Below are 16933 nucleotides of genomic sequence, written 5' to 3' on the forward strand. Positions count from 1 at the left end.
TGTATCACCGGCCTACTGGGCCCCCTCCTGAATTTTAGCAATTTGTCTTTGGGGGAGAGACACGGACTATGTTTCATTAAATGGACTATGATGAAAGCCTCTAATCTTTTCAACGAAAAACAAAAGGCCGGAGTTTAAAATAGGCCATGCGACTCATTTCGGTGCCAGTGGCGGCTTTGGATTTGCATTCTTCAAACAGTAGTTCGGCCGTAGTACATAGCAACTCGGCGTGGAAATGGAAGAGGCGATCAAAAGAAATCCTAGCCAAAAAAAAAAAAAAGGGCTCCAGAAGTTCTTGTTTCCTGAAGTTGTGGGTTGCTCCATCACTGGAGGCTTTCAAGAAAAGACAATCTAGATAGAGGGAGTGATGGAGGTTTTGAATGGTATAGGGTCTCCTGCTCGAGCAGGAGGTCAGACTAGAAGACCTCCAAGGTCCCTTTCAATGTGTTATTCTATGTCCTATGTTCTAAGTTTGAGGATGGCGGAAGGAGAGCTTGGGTGTCAAAGACGAAACAGAAAGTTCCTTCTGATTTCCAAGCTTGAATTTGAAGCTGGCTGCTAGGCAGGTGCCCACTGTAACAACATCGCCAAAAAGGTATTAAGAGTTCTTAACCTAAATCTTGAGTAGCTTCTTCTCTGGTAATGTTGTACTACTAACCAGAGCATACAAAAACTTTGCTAGACCAATTCTTGAATACAGCTCATCTGTCTGGAACCCGCACTGCATATCGGACATTAATACAATTGAGAGAGTCCAGAGATATTTCACAAGAAGAGTCCTCCACTTCCTCCTTCTCCCCTTCTCTTCTTCTCCCCTTCCCCTTCCCCTCCTCCTCCTCCTCCTCCTCTTCCCCCTTCCCTTCTCTTCCTTCTCCTCTTCCCCCTTCCCCTTCTCCCCCTTCCCTCCTCCTCCTCCTCTTCCTCTTCCCCTCCTCCTTCTCCCCTTCTCTTTCTTCCCCTTCCCCTCCTCCTCCATCATCTCCATCTCCTCCTCCATCTCCTCCCGTCCCTCCCTTCTTTTCCCTCTCCCCCTCCTCCTTACTCACTCTTCCCTCCCTCCCTTCCTTCCTCCATTTGCATCTAGGAAGTGTACTACAGGATCGCAGGCCATCTTAAAGCCTTGCAGTGTTTTATTTATTTATTTATTTTTACTTACTTTCTTTAGCAGATTTATGAAGCCGCCTATCCGGGGTGAAATTCAGCAGATTCTGACAGGTTCTGGAGAACCGGTAGTGGAAATTTTGAGTAGTTCAGAGAACTGGCAAATACCACCTCTGGCTGGCCCCAGAGTAGGGTGGGAATGAGATTTTGCAGTATCCTTCCCCCAGGAGTGGGGAGGGAATGGGGATTTTGCAGTATCCTTCCCCTGCCACGCCCATCAAGCCACGCCCACCAAGCCATACCATGCGTATCAAGCCACACCCCCAGAACCGGTAGTAAAAAAAAAGAAAGGATTTTATCACTTCTGCCCATCTCACAAAACGTGAATCTGGGCAGCAACCTACAGTTGTTATGATCTCCCATCCACAAGTTTTATGGGGTCCATAGAGGGAGACTGCTGCAGTCTGGATCCCCAACTGTGAAACCGAGTAAAAACAGCATCTGTAGCCAACATTGGTCATTGTGTCTGGGAATTTTGTTTGAATTGAAAACCCAACACTCAGTTGGGGGAAAGACCAACCAGATTCTTCTAAAGAGACATGATGGTGTCTTGCCTTGGTATTGTTGGACCAAATGATCTGTCCCCCATACCGATTATGATTGCATTTAAGTCCAGGGTTATGCCTCACCGCTAAGCTTCAAATATCCTTTAGTCCTTCATTTTTCTAGCCAAGTCTGTCTGTGTGTCTGTGTATCTGTCTGTCTGTCTGTCTGTCTGTCTGTCTGTCTGTCTATCTATCTATCTATCTATCTATCTATCTATCTATCTATCTATCTATCTATCTATCTATCTATCATCTATCATCTATCATCTATCTATCTATCTATCTATCTATCTATCTATCTATCTATCTATCTACCTATCTATCATCTATCTATCTATCTATCTATCTATCTATCTATCTATCTATCTATCTATCTATCTATCTATCTATCTTATCTATCATCTATCTTATCTATTTATCTATCTTATCTATCTATCATCTATCTTATCTATCTATCTATCTATCTATCTATCTATCTATCTATCTATCATCTATCTTATCTATCTATCTATCAATCATCTATTATCTATCATCTATCTATCTATCTATCTATCTATCTATCTATCTATCTATCTATCTATCTATCTATCTATCTATCTATCTATCTATCTATCTATCTATCTATCTATTCTAAAATCTACTCCGACCCTGTACACCCTTTAAAACTTGTGTTGCCTTCCAAATAATCTTGAAGAGCTAATGTAATCTTTTTGTGCGGTGAAACAGGCTAGGGGAAAAACATCAAAAGGTTTGAATAACAGGGGAGCCCTGCGTTTTGTAATGCCTGCCTATTGAATTTCCATTTTGCCATTCTACTTAAAGAGCAATATCATCACGCCCCATTTCCTTGCCAGCTCCTTCTACTTCCCCCGCATGATGGGGGGGGAGGCAAGGCCCTTTCAGGCCCAATAGAATTATCTCCCCGTAAATTATTCCTAACTCCATTATGGAATACTTAAACGGCTGTACCTGAGTCCGAGGCGGAAAGATAACGCTGCCAATCTGTTTGGCATTGTCATTTCTCTGCCTAGGTGACAAAGTTGGGCCCGTTGGATCTGGGCAGGATGATAAACACGCAGGTGCATTAGATCCGCAACGGGGAGAAAAGTTTACTTTGATTATGTACTAAGTGTCCCCGGTACGTTTGGTTCTCTTGTCAGTTTGACAGCTCTCCTAACGGATAATGGGTTGCCTTTTCTTTCATGGATGATTGGAGGCTAATTTTTTTTTGGTCTTAAGAGTGGAAAGTGACTTCCAAAGTAGTCTTGCGTTCCCTCTCCTCACCCCCAAAGGGAAATGGCTCGTGAAATTATTTTAACATTTGTTTGGCTGGTTTGCGTTTTTTATTTCCTTCTCCACCCCACTTAAAGCCTCTCCTCTGCTCGAGTTTGATTATGCGTGTTCCGGCAACCTTCGGCGCCTTTGCAGTTTTTGGGGAATGATCTTCCTGCGTTAAAAATGATTGTTTTGAAGAATGAATAGTCGCAGTCTGACTTGCAGGTGGCTTTGAGCAGCTCAGCTGGGAGATCTCCTTCTCCTCCTTCTTCTCCTTCTCCTTCTCCTTCTCCTTCTCCTTCTCCTTCTCCTTCTCCTTCTCCTTCTCCTTCTCCTCCTCCTCCTCCTCCTCCTCCTTCTTCTCCTCCTTCTCCTTCTCCTTCTCCTTCTCCTTCTTCTCCTCCTTCTCCTCCTTCTGTTCCTTCTCCTTCTTCTTCTCCTTCTCCTCCTTCTGTTCCTTCTCCTTCTTCTTCTCCTTCTCCTCCTTCTGTTCCTTCTCTTTCTCCTTCTCCTTCTTCTTCTCCTTCTTCTCCTCCTCCTTCTCCTCCTTCTGTTTCTTCTCCTTCTTTTTCTCCTTCTCCTCCTTCTGCTCCTTCTCCTTCTCCTTCTCCTTCTCCTTCTCCTTCTCCTTCTCCTTCTCCCCTCCCCTTTCCTTTCCTTTCCTTCCCTTTCTTTCCCTTCCCTTCCTTCCCTTTCCCTCCCCTCCTCCTCCTCCCTCCCTCCCCCTCCCTTCCTCCCTCCCTCCCTCCCTCCCTTCCTTCCTTCCTTCCTTCCTTCCTTCCTTCCTTCCTTCCTTCCTTCCTTCCTTCCTTCCTTCCCCTCACCTCCCCCTCTCCTCCTCTTCTCTCTAGAAACACCCTGTGTTGGGCTGACAAGCCCAGCAGGGTGAGTTGTCTGGATGTATTTGCTTGGCTAATTCACAGTTCCCCCAATTCATGGTGCGTTTCCTTTTTTCTATCCTTTGTTTATTTGTCAGTTGTACCCTGACTTCTGCAAAGTCAGAAGTAACGCCGCCATTTCTTCTTCCACCAACATAACATCCTCTGATTTTGGTCAGTGCTAAAATGAGACTGCAGATAAAGTGGTTGTCTGGATCAGCGTCTGTGAAACCAGAAAACTGAAATTATTTGGGTTAATTGGGCGTGAAAGTCAACTTTTGTCAAAAGCCCCTGGCTGAAACTGGACGCTTGCAAAACGCAATATATTCTTTCCTTCATATTACCAGCAGCCCTTGTTTGAACCAGACGAGTCTATAATTCCAGCTGTCTTACAGTCTTCTGCATTAGTTCACAATAACATATCTGGGCGGTTGATTTCCAAATCTGTAAAGTTATGCACAAATGTCATTTTCCCACCTTCCTTCATCTGTATCAATGCATCAAGTAGTCTTGGTCTCAGTACTTTGCTTAAAGCAATTCCTTTTTTTAAAAAAATTAAGGGGTCTTTTCCTGGCATTCTGTATGTTTTTCCGCTACTAAGAATTTAGTGTCTAATCCATTGCTACATAATTTTAACTCCCCCCCTTAGCTTTATTCCTTTCTTTTATTCTGGTTTCTTGGCTATAGCATGAGAGGGAGGACCAGATAAAATTATTTCTTCCTCTCCCTTCAAATATTTTGAGAGCTGGATTGCAAATATATAACCCGAATTCCAACAGAAGAGAACCTTTGGTAGCTCAGGGTTGAACTGTGGGGTCCTTGGGGCTCTCTGAGCTTGGTGGTTTCCTTGCAGGTGTTTCATGATCCAACTAGGTAACATAATCAGTGCTAGAAGGGGCTTGTATATAAACAGAGAGCAAAGCCCCTCCCTTCTAGCCCAGCCAGAAACACTGGTGCAGGTGGACCGATGGATGGATGGATTGGATGAGAGACACTGATTTAGATAGATAAATGGGATAGATGGATGGATGGATAGATGGATTGATGAATAGTTGAGAAACACCGGTGTAGTTAGCTAAATGGAAGGATGAATGGATGGAAGGATGGATGGATAGATAGATAGATAGATAGATAGATAGATAGATAGATAGATAGATAGATAGATAGGGATATATGTATGTATGGATGGATGGATGTATAGAGAGATGGATGGATGGATGGATGGATGGAGAGATGGAGAGATGGATGGATGGAGAGATAGATATGGTAGATAGATATGGATGGATGGATAGATAGATATGGATGGATGGATGAATGGATAGAGAGATGGATGGATGGATAGATAGATAGATAGATAGATAGATAGATAGATAGATAGATATGGATGGATTGATGGATAGAGAAATGGATGAATGGATATAGATGATAGATAGATAGATATAGATGATAGATAGATATGGATGGATGGATAGAGAGATGGATAGAGAGATGGATGGATGGATGGATGGATGGATGGATGGATGGATAGATAGATATGGATGGATGGATTGATGGATAGAGAGATGGATGGATGGATGGATAGATAGATAGATAGATAGATAGATATGGATGGAAGGATGGATGGATGGATAGACGGATGGATAGATAGATAGATAGATATGGATGGATGGAGAGATGGATGGAGAGATGGATGAATGGATGGATGGGTAGGTAGGTAGATGGGTGGGTGGGTGGGTGGATGAATGGTTGAGAAACATTGGTATAGATACATAGTTCATTTGTTTTTGGAGCTCACTTCTCTTGTATGGAGTTTTGACCTAAGGAAAATACACCATCTTTTTGGGGGTGGTGGGGATGGTACTGGATCAGTGGCTTATTAATCTTACCAACGAAAGCCTTCCAAGTTCGGAAGCCCCATAACTTCCTTAAAGCGTCTCTCCGTTCCAAATTCACCTGCCATATTTGATATTGGTGGGTGGAACGAACTGTGTTTGGCTGTGTTTTGGCGAATGCCGCATTAACTCAGCCCTCAGTTCAGGGGCTTTGCAGAGGTTTATGGCTGGGGGGGGAGGGGTGCTTAACCTTTCCTCGTCCCCTTCTCATTTTCCACATCCTTGACGGCTTTGCTCCCCGGACGGCCAAGGCAGGTGCGCCTTTGCCGTTCACAAGACTTGGGAGAAAACTCTTGCGGGGGAGAAAATCTTTTATCTCCATCTGTATCTAAAGCTTAGCGCTCTTTTTCCAATTACTCTGTTAATTGTTTAAGAGATTGGCCAGAATAAAAAAAAAGAAAAAGGAGAAATCCCTAATCTTCTTTTTTTTTTTTATAAAAGACTTAGAAAAGAATCAGGGCCACATACTTCTTAAATTAATTTTCTTCATGAATTACTTCTTTCTGAATGCAGATTTGCGAGTCGGGGGGGGGGCGACTTTTGTCTGTCTTCCAAGCACCTGGCTTGCTATTTGCACATTTCTCGCTCTTTTTACCACCCCTCCCTTCTCGCCACACACTTCTTCCAGCGACTGTGCTCAGAACACACGCCTGTTTTGGAGAAAAACACGGAAGATTGGTACAGGATTTGGTAGTTAATTTATTTCCGAATAGAAGAAATTGGCTGGGCAGATCATCGGATCAACCGATTCCCTCGTAGTTGCTACAAGCTTCATCTTGTCTCTACAGATGTGAAAACAATGAACGATGAAGAAAACGGGATGCAATAAGGAGGAATATTAGTATATTATTACGGTGATGATGTCCCTACCTCAATCTAAGATTCCAGAGCTTCCAGATTCTTGCTATTGCATTGTCCTGCTTTATTTCCAGGAGAGCTGTAATATCGGAATTGCTATAGAATAGAATAGAATAGAATAGAATAGAATAGAATAGAATAGAGTAGAGTAGAGTAGAGTAGAGTAGAGTAGAGTAGAGTAGAGTAGAGTAGAGTAGAGTAGAGTAGAGTAGAGTAGAGTAGAATAGAATAGAATAGAATAGAATAACAGAGTTGGAAGGGACCTTGGAGGTCTTCTAGTCCAACCCCCTGCTTAGGCAGGAAACCCTACACCCCTTCAGACAAATGGTTGTCCAATGGTTGGAGCCTGGATAACTCTGCAGACTAATCACTGTAATTTAACACCAGCTGTCTGCAATTAAAGTAAATTCAAATCTCACCAGGCTCAAGGTTGACTCAGCCTTCCATCCTTTCTAAGGTAGGTAAATTGAGGACCCAGTTTATGGGGGCAATAAGCTGACTTTGTATAAATATACAAAAGTATGAAGGCTATTGCTTAACGCACTGTAAGCCGCCCTGAGTCTCCGGAGAAGGGCGGCATATAAATCAAATTAAAAAAAAATCTTCTTAAAAGCCTCCAGTGTTGGAGCATTCACAACTTCCGAAGGCAAGTTGTTCCACTGATTAATTGTGAGAGGCATCTTTAATTTTGAGTTTTCCCAAGTCTTAAATTTAAAAAAAAACATTTATATATTATAAACAGATGTAACAGCTGGCAGAACTGGATGCTCTGGGTCACCTCGCCCATGAATTAAATCATAATTGTTCAAGATCAGTCAGTGCCCATTTCAAGTTAACCGTTGATTTTACCAAAAGGGCTTATTAGTTCTCCTAAGCTTTTCATAAGAAGCATATTAATTTTTGTGATGACAGTTACCATTTCTTCAAACGCAACCGGTTTTGCGCTATTCTATAGGAACGGCATCTTCTAGTACAGGAATATATTGTATTAATTCCAAGAACGATAAAAAAAACCCTGACCTATAAATGAGAGGTTTTGTGTGTGTGTTAAGGCAAGGCCTTGAAAAGATAATGATTGTGGCACTGACTTTCTCCCTTTTGCAAATGTACTTCTTAAGAAGCTTAACAGAAAAGTACATTTTTCTATCTGCCGTTTGCTGTAAGAAATGTCTTGGGAAGTTGGTCTAGGACACATTTAAATTAGGAAAGTTATGATGGTAAAATAGACTTTATTTGGCTAAAGCACAGGGGTTCTTGTGGCCACCATTCAGTCAGTTTTGACTCATGGAAATTATGTCAATGGATCCCTGCCATTGTCTCTTTCCTAGGGCTAAGAGGGAGTGACTGGCCGAAAGTCAGTCAGCTAGTTTCATCCCTATGAAGGACTATCATTCAAGTTTCTTCGTTTCTAGCAGATACAGATATAGATTAACAGAGTTGGAAGGGACCTTGTAGGCCATCTAGTCCAACCCCCCGCCCAAGCAGGAACCCTACACCATTTCTGACCGATGGCAGTCCAGTCTCTTCTTGAAAGCCTCCAGTGATGAAGCTCCCACAACTTCCGAAGTCAACTTCTGTTCCATCGGTTGATTGCTCTCACTGTCAGAAAATTTCTCCTTATTTCTAGGTTGAATCTCTCCTTGATCAGTTTCCATCATTATTCCTTGTCTGGCCTTGAGGTGCTTTGGAAAATAGCTAGACCCTTCCTCTCTGTGGCAGCCCCACAAATATTGGAAGATACTATCGTGTCTCCCCTGGTCCTTCTCTTCACTAGACTAGCCAGGCCCAGTTCCTGCAACCGTTCATCGTATGTTTTAGTCTCCAGTCCCCTAATCATCCTGGTTGCTCTTCTCTGCACTCTTTCTAGAGTCTCAACATCTTTATCTACCATAGCAACCTGGTCCTTACAAAAGCTAAGCTAAATCATTTTTTTAAAGCTGGTGGACGCGCCTAGAAAATTTGAGAATGGGCTGCGGGTTAAAATTGCTGCCGTTGAGAGAAAACAGGACTGCTTCCAAAGGAAATTATTTGCAGGCAGGTTGGCTGCCCAAACAAGATACACACATCACACTGAGTTGATTTGTTGTTTTTTAAAATCATATTTTATTAAAGAACCTGTCAGCCCAGTTCACCCGGTTTCGACTTACGACCACAATTGAGCCCAACATTTCTGTTGTTAAGCGGGATGTTTGTGAAGTTGAGTTTGGCCCCATTTTACGACTTTCCTTGACACAACTGAGAAGTGAATCACTGCGGGAATTAAATTAGTAAGAGGGTTGTTAAGTGAATCTAGCTTCCCCATTGACTTTGCTTCTCAGAAGGTCGCAAAGGGAATCATGTGACCTTGGGACACTGCAACGGTCGTAAGTATGAGCCAAGCATCTACCAAGAGCCTTGGTAGTACAGTGGTCTAAGGCACCCTGTTATTAAGCTGGTTATTAAGACCAGCTGCCTGCAATTACTGCAGGTTCGAATCTCTCCAAGGCTCAAGGTTGACTCAGCTTTCCATCCTTTCTAAGGTAGGTAAATTGAGGACCCAGTTTGTGGGGGCAATAAGCTGACTTTGTATAAATATACAAAAGTATGAAGGCTATTGCTTAACGCACTATAAGCCGCCCTGAGTCTCCGGAGAAGGGCGGCATATAAATCAAATTTAAAAAAAAAAGCATCTGAATTTCGATCCCAAGAACAATGAGGCTGCTGCAACGGTCGTAACTCTGAAAAACGGTCGTAAGTCGCTTTTTTTCAGTGCCCTTGTAACTTTTGAGTGTACAGAACTGCATTGCTATTGGATTCATTTGCCCAAATTAAAATCTTCTCCTTTAATTCATCTGATTGAATCCGACATGTGTTGCATTCAGCCTAGCATTTATAACAGTTGCTTATGAAATTCTAAAGCCAAGCACAGTAAATAGCAATTATTTAAGCCAATCATCAAACATAAGCTTTTTTTTTTTTTAAAAAAATTGCAGGTTCTAAAATGCAATATATTTTACACGCATCTTGCACCAAAGGCTCCGCGTGCCACGTTGATCAAAAACCAATTTTTCTGCTAGCGTGAAAACATTTCATACTTATGCCGAAGAGCAGAACGCCTGTTTCAAATCAAACGCTAAATAATTTGGGGCGTTTGACTCTGAGAAAATAAAGACCGTAGCCAATGGATTAGGCAACGTTATTTTGAGCTCATTTGAGCCTAATTGTTTAAATAACTACAGCTAGGATAAACATGTTTTGTTGAAATTCGGTTCCTTTCCACAGAATTCCTCAGCTTTAGCCATACATTCTCCTTGGTGCAGTACAGTAATATTGGCGGGCGCTCCTTGCTTTATAAAATAGGAATTTGTCAAAGCATATGTCCCATTCATGATGGATTCAGCGTGGTATCACCGGTTTCCAAAAAGAAACAAAGTTCTACTTTACAGATTAACAGAGTTGGAAGGGACCTTGTAGGTCATCTAGTCCAACCCCAACCCCCCCCAAGCAGGAGACCCTACACCATTTTTGACAGATGGCAGTCCAGTCTCTTCTTGAAAGCTTCCAGTGGTGAAGCTCCCTCAACTTCTGAAGGCAACTTCTGTTCCATTGGTTGGTTACTTTCCAAAAATCTTACAAAACAAGGCCCATCCTACTGGCAATATTTTTTTTTTAAGCACCAACTTTCCTTGGGAGTGTTCATCCTTAATCAACACTTTCCACCCCCAATCCCAAAATTTCCCCTCTTTTAAATAAAAAAACAACAACAGTCTTTCTTAAAGAGCGATCCAGTGCATGGAAAGAGATGAATTGTAGATGGCCACAGCTTAGATCAACGGTCTGCAACCTTAAACACTCAAAGAGCCATTTGGACCCACTTCCCACAGAAAAGAAAATGCCGGGAGCCACAAAACCCTTCCCGAGCCTGACTATTTCTTGAACGGCCCCAAAACTAGCATATGTAGTTGAATTAAACGTTCTATTTTCTTCTGAAACTTTTCTTGTCTTGGATTCAGCCATGGTTGGCCTACCGGGGGTTGAAAAGCTCAATAAATCGTGTGCCAGGAGGGTGTCGCACATTGGCGGTTATGACACATATTTTGAGTGACGGAGCCGCAGCAGAGGGCTGAAAGAGCCACATGTGGCTCCAGAGCTGCAGGTTGCTGACCTTGCTTAGATCAAGGGTAGAGCCAAGCTGGGTGTCTCTGTTATGAGAGACATTGGTGCCCTTTGGCCAACAGACATCATCCCCTGGTTGATCAGTAAAGAACTTTCTCGGAACTCCTGTGATTCGGCATCAGGTTCAAAGGAGGCACCTGATCAGAATAGTCTCTGCCTTTCAGTCTCGGGTCTGCAGTATTTGAGTTTTTTGTCTCAGCCAGGATGGGATCCGTGAAGGTGGTGACCACAGCATTGGCGGGAGCTTTCATTAGAACTGAGGTGGGGCTCATCCAAGGATTTAATGCACTGAGAAACCTGTATTCAAGAGAAGGAGGACAACAGAAAGAACAAGTCAACCACTGAAACATTGGAAAGATTTTAGTTCTTGGGGACGCAGAAGCTACTGAAATACAAGATCAGTTTGAAGTCTACTTCTACATTTTCCATCCAGGTTTCTTCTGAAAGCTACTCCACTATCTTTCCTAGATTTTAAAAGGGATGATACAATGTAATATAATAACAGAGTTGGAAGGGACCTTGGAGGTCTTCTAGTCCAACCCTCTGCTTAGGCAGGAAACCCTACAACACTTCAGACAAAGGGTTATCCAACCTCTTCTTAAAAACTTCCAGTGTTGGAGCATTCATAACTTCTGGAGGCAAGTTGTTCCACTGATTAATTGTTCTCACTGTCAGGAAATTCCTCCTTAGTTCTAAGTTGCTTCTCTCCTTGATGAGTTTCCACCCGTTGCTTCTTGTCCTGCCTTCAGGTGCTTTAGAGAATAGTTTGACTCCCTCTTCTTTGTGGCAGCCCCTGAGATAATGGAAGACTGCTATCATGTCTCCCCTAGTCTTTCCTTTCATCAAACTAGACATACCCAATTCCTGCAAGCGTTCTTCATATGTATCTCTAAAACTTTCTTAGCAACTATTACAATTCCCAATGTAATCATTACTACAATGTTAGTATGCCATAATGATAACATTCTGAATCATAGGATGAAAGGGCTGGCTGGAAGGGACCTTGGAGGTCTTCTAATCCAACTTTTCAACATTCCCAAGGTAAACAATGACAAGCAGTTTGCCAATAGATAAATAAATACTTTTAGAAAACAACAGCAAGACTGCACAGGAAAGAAACCCCATCAATTTATCAGAACAAGGAAGACTATTAAGTCATTTTAGTAATGTTCCTTTTTCTAGTTAGCATCCATATGGTTTGGTTATGTCTCACCTCTATTATCATCATCTGAAGTAAGCAACTACCAAAGTCCACTCAGAGCAAGAGGCTAGCCAACCAAGGAGAAAAATCACACACCCCACATCTATCAACCTTGTCACCTGCCAACCTAGCAGTTCGAAAGCACGTAAAAAATGCAAGGAGAAAAATAGGGACCACCTTTGGTGGGAAGGTAACAGCGTTCCGTGCACCTTTGGCGTTTAGTCATGCCGGCCACATGACCACGGAGACGTCTTCGGACAGCGCTGGCTCTTCAGCTTTGAAACAGAGATGAGCACCTCCCCCTAGAGTCGGGAACGACTAGCACATATGTGCGAGGGGAACCTTTACCTTTAAGTCACCTGTGCAATTCTGGAACTGTTACCTTCCAAGTTGAGGGTTTAACATCGAGTTTCGGAAAAGCGACGTCCAGCCAAAACTACCGATGCTGAATGGTGTGAGAGTGGTTGGGCTGAATGCTGGGGTCATGGGAGGCATGGCCACGGCAGAAATGGGCAACGCTCTCCAAGTGGAGTCCAAGAGGGGCGTCTGGGTCAGTGGGATGTCCAGGTACAAACCCAGAGGTGGGGTCCAGGAGATGCCAGCCCTGTTTCCCGGAATCTCCGCTTTTTCCCGTTTCCTCCACTTCGCCCTTCGGTTCTGAAACCAGACCTTTGAAGAAAGAATAATAGACTAGAATAACAGAGTTGGAAGGGACCTTGAAGGTCTTCTAGTCCACCCCCTCGCTTAGGCAGGAATCCCTACACCACTTGGCCACACTTGGAACACTGCATCCAGTTTTGGTCGCCACAATGTAAAAAAGCTGTGGAAAGAGTGCAGAGAAGAGCAACGAAGATGATTAGGGGACTGGAGGCTAAAACCTATGAAGAACGGTTGCAGGAACTGGGTATGTCTAGTCTGATGAAAAGAAGGACATGATAGCAGTCTTCCAATATCTCAGGGGCTGCCCCAAAGAAGAGGGAGTCAAGCTATTCTCCAAAGCACCTGAGGGCAGGACAAGAAGCGATGGCTGGAAACTCATCAAGGAGAGAAGCAACTTAGAACTAAGGAGAAATTTCCTGACAGTGAGAACAATTAATCAGTGGAACAACTTGCCTCCAGAAGTTGTGAATGCTCCAACACTGGAAGTTTTCAAGAAGATGTTGGATAATCATTTGTCTGAAGGGGTGTAGGGTTTCCTGCCTAAGCAGGGGGTTGGACTAGAAGACCTCCAAGGTCCCTTCCAACTCTGTTATTCTGTTAAGACTTCAGACAAACGGTTATCGAATCTCTTCTTAGAAATTAGATAACCAAGAGAGTGTGGGAATCTGCCTCTCTGAACTGACCCAACGGAGGATCCAATATTAAGACTTACTTTAACTTTATTGTCACTTTGAATGTACACTAATCAGCATATGTTAAAATGAAATTTCGTTGCATGTAGCTCTCAAAGGATCACCACCTCCAATATGCGCTACATAAACATGGCAAAATGAATGAATGAATGAATGAGTGAATAAAATAAATACAAAATTATGCATATGGCCACATATATGACACAGAGAAAAAAACATAGTCTAGTTCAGATGTATACATGTACATGGCAAGACAAACGAATCTTGCGTGTTTACCAGATGGATGACCTAGGGAACAAAGCTGTTTCAGAATCCTGCAGAGTCCTGCTAAAAATACTTTGAAACCTCCTCCCGGAGGGGAGCAACAGAAACAGACCATAAAGTGGGTGTGTGGGGCGTCTAACCATGCTTTGAGCTCTAAGCACACAGCGCTTATAAGCCACATCCTGAATAACGGGATGCGAGCTTCCTATAATCTTCTCCGCTGTCCTCACCACTCTCTGTAGGGACTTTCTATCTGAGGAACTGCGGCCACCAAATCGAACAGGGATGCAGTTTGTTAAAACGCTCTCAATCGGGCCTCTGTAAAAAAGTGGCCAGGACAGAAGGAGAAAGATTAAACCCATCACCTGTCATTTCCGTTGCTGTCACCTCTCTTGGAAGCTTTTCTACCCCACTGATGGGTTTCACATGTTCCATGCACGCATTAAACATTAAAAGTGGTTAGCTTGATGCCACCACTACTTGGAAATGAATGAGCAACAACTTCAGTCAGGACATTTAAAGACCCAGCATATCAGTCAAATTTTTGAAATTGCTGGGTATCTTACTTCTTCCAAGCCCTGGAAGAGAGAATGAATGAGAAATTCATTCCTTTCCCTTCCTATTTTCAGCCAAGTTAAGCAGACCTAGAAAAGTAGGGGGAAAAATCGACAGTTTCTGTGTCTCCCTCTCTGCATGTCTAAAAATGAAGCTAAGCTTTCCTACACAACCTGGTTGTGAGTTTTACACACTTCCAGAAGATCGTAGATTTGGAAAGGGCCATAACCTTTGAGTGAAGCCCCTTCGTAATGTCATCACAACATCGCAACGGATAACAAATGCTATCTAAGATCCTTCACCTTTATTACATGTGTTTTGTGCACCATGCTGCTTATTATTGTTGTTCCTATTTATGACTGCGAAGCCATCAAGAGTCTTTAAAAAAAAACAAAATCCTGTGGCAGGATAGCAATGTGTTCAATAAATAAGTCATTCTCCTTGGATTCCAGCAGAAGTTTTGGTGTCTGATTGCTGGATAAGTAACATTGCCTTAGTTCACGCTCGACCCAGAAGGAAAGACACACCTGTCACTCACCTGAACTCGAGCTTCTGTAAGGTCTAACTGTATGGCAAGTTCTTCCCTGAAACACAAAGGCAAACAACATCTTAATATTGAGACAATTTACGACTCACCCAATCCCACCCGATGGGGTTTTTTCAGACTTCTCAAGAGGTTGCAGTGACAAGTTCAACACGGGGGAAAAATACCCCCCCAAACTGGAGATGAACTGGCAATGCCCTTAGATGAATAACCAAGCCGGCTTGCTTAACCGTGGTTTATCAAAGGCCACATCTCTCAAGAGGAGGCAGAAAATACCCCTCCCCAAAAGTTTCTCAAGCAGCTCCCATATCACCCTACACCAGAGATGAAAACTTCTTCATTCCCAACCAAGATTATTACTACTTCTTCTTCTTCTCCTTCTCCTTCTCCTTCTCCTTCTCCTTCTCCTTCTTCTTCTCCTTCTCTTCCTCCTCCTTCTCCTTCTTCTTATTCCTCCTCCTCCTCCTCCCTCTCCACCTCCCCTCCTCCTTTTCTTTTCCCTCCTTCTCCTTGCTCCTTCTTTCTCCTCCTTGCTCCTTCTTTCTCTCCCCCCTCCTCCACCAAAGAGGGGGTTCTCCGCCAAAGCCCCCCCACCTGGTGAAGACGTCGGGGTAGTGGCACTTGCGGAAGGAGCTCTCCAGCCCCTGCAGCTGGACGTGGCTGAAAGTGGTGCGGTACCGGCGCTGCTTGCGCTTCTGCGGCTCCGGCGCTTGGCGGACGCTGGATGGGGCGGCCGGCCCGGGGATCAGCCCTCTCTCGCCCGGCTGCCCTTCCTCCACGCGGCTGCCCGGCTTCTGCTGCTGCTGCTGCCGCCCCCGCGGCTCCGCTTCTTCCTCTTCCCCCGGCGCTACCTGCTTCAGGGGCCCGGGAGGCTGGCGCTTCTCTGCGGCGTCCTCGCCGGCTGCGGAGAGGAAGCAAAGCGGGGTCTCCTTCTGCACCGACTCCCCCAAGACTCCCCCAGGCAAGACGGCCCGGCTGGTCTTCGGGACTGACCCAAGCGCGTGGAAACCGTGGAAGCAGCTTGCACCCGCGTGGAACCCGGCTCCCAGGCCCGCGGAAGCCGTGGAAGCCGGTTCCCACGCGCGCAGAAGCCGTGGAAGACGTTCCCACGCGCGCAGAAGCCATGGAAGCCGGTTCCCACGCGCCTAGAAGCCGTGGAAGCCGTTCCTACGCGCATAGAAGCCGTGGAAGCCGTTTCCACGCGCGCAGAAGCCGTGGAAGCCGGTTCCACGCGCATAGAAGCCGTGGAAGCCGATTCCCACGCGCATAGAAGCCGTGGAAACCGGTTCCACGCGAATAGAAGCCATGGAAGCCGTTCCCACGCGCATAAAAGCGTGGAAGCCGGTTCCACGCGCATAGAAGCCGTGGAAGCCGATTCCCACGCGCATAGAAGCCGTGGAAACCGGTTCCACGCGAATAGAAGCCATGGAAGCCGTTCCCACGCGCATAAAAGCGTGGAAGCCGGATCCCACGCGCATAGAAGCCGTGGAAGCCGGTTCCCACGCGCGTGGAAGCAGCCCTGGCTGGGTCCGTCCGTCTATCCATCCATCCATCCATCCCTCCGAACGCGGTTCCAACCCCGCGCTCAACGAAGGGACCCTCCGCTCCACACCCGCCGTCCAGGGTCCCATTCCAGCAAGTCGGGGGTCCCACCCACCCGCCGCGTGGAAAGTCAAGAGTCAGGGTCCTTGCGCGTGTCTCCCCCCCCACCATGCCACTTACCGCGACCCCCGGTCCCACCCAGGAGGCTGTCGAGGAAATAGGTGGCCAGGAGGTGCAAGGCGGGGGCGCCGCCGGGACCGGCGCTCTGCATGGTTACTGGCCGACCCACGTCCCGCGAGGGGTTTTATCCGCCCCGGGGGCGTCCTCGTTAGCAACTCAGGGGCGGTCGGGGGGAGGACAAACCCCTCCCGGGTCCCTCCGATGGGGCTGAAGCAGGTTGTTCCTGCGACTAGTAAGCTCCACCTTCCCCCAGCCTTTCTCCAAGGAGAGAAGCGAGGTAAAGAGTTTGTCTTTGCAACTAAGTGGATTTTTTTTGGGTGGGGGGGATTCTGCCTTCCCCCCCCAAAAACCAGAGCTGAGGTCGACAGAATTAATTCACTCCGGTCCTCCCCCCCAGCCCCCCAAGCTGGGACTGTACCATATTCTGTTGTGAGTGTTGCTTGGGCAGCGCTAAGCACATTGAATAAAATAAGAGTTGGAAGGGACCTTGGAGGTCTTCTAGTCCAACCCCCTTCTTAGGCAGGAAACCCT

General features: G+C 45.2%; 1 protein-coding gene across 1 annotated transcript; it reads right to left on the bottom strand.

Annotated features, from left to right (window-relative positions):
* Positions 1 to 6174: 6174 nt before the first annotated feature.
* ESX1 (ESX homeobox 1) lies at positions 6175 to 16527 on the bottom strand. Its single transcript, XM_034425891.3, has 5 exons — positions 16403 to 16527; positions 15275 to 15581; positions 14675 to 14720; positions 12348 to 12634; positions 6175 to 11061 (listed from the first exon to the last, which is right to left on the bottom strand). The coding sequence occupies exons 1-5, from the start codon at positions 16491 to 16493 to the stop codon at positions 10845 to 10847; spliced, it is 948 nt and encodes a 315-aa protein (XP_034281782.2). The 5' UTR covers positions 16494 to 16527; the 3' UTR covers positions 6175 to 10844.
* Positions 16528 to 16933: the final 406 nt, after the last annotated feature.

The sequence above is a fragment of the Pantherophis guttatus genome, chromosome 12 (assembly GCF_059756535.1).
Source record: "Pantherophis guttatus breed Tessera chromosome 12, ASM5975653v1, whole genome shotgun sequence".
Lineage (NCBI taxonomy): Eukaryota > Metazoa > Chordata > Lepidosauria > Squamata > Colubridae > Pantherophis > Pantherophis guttatus.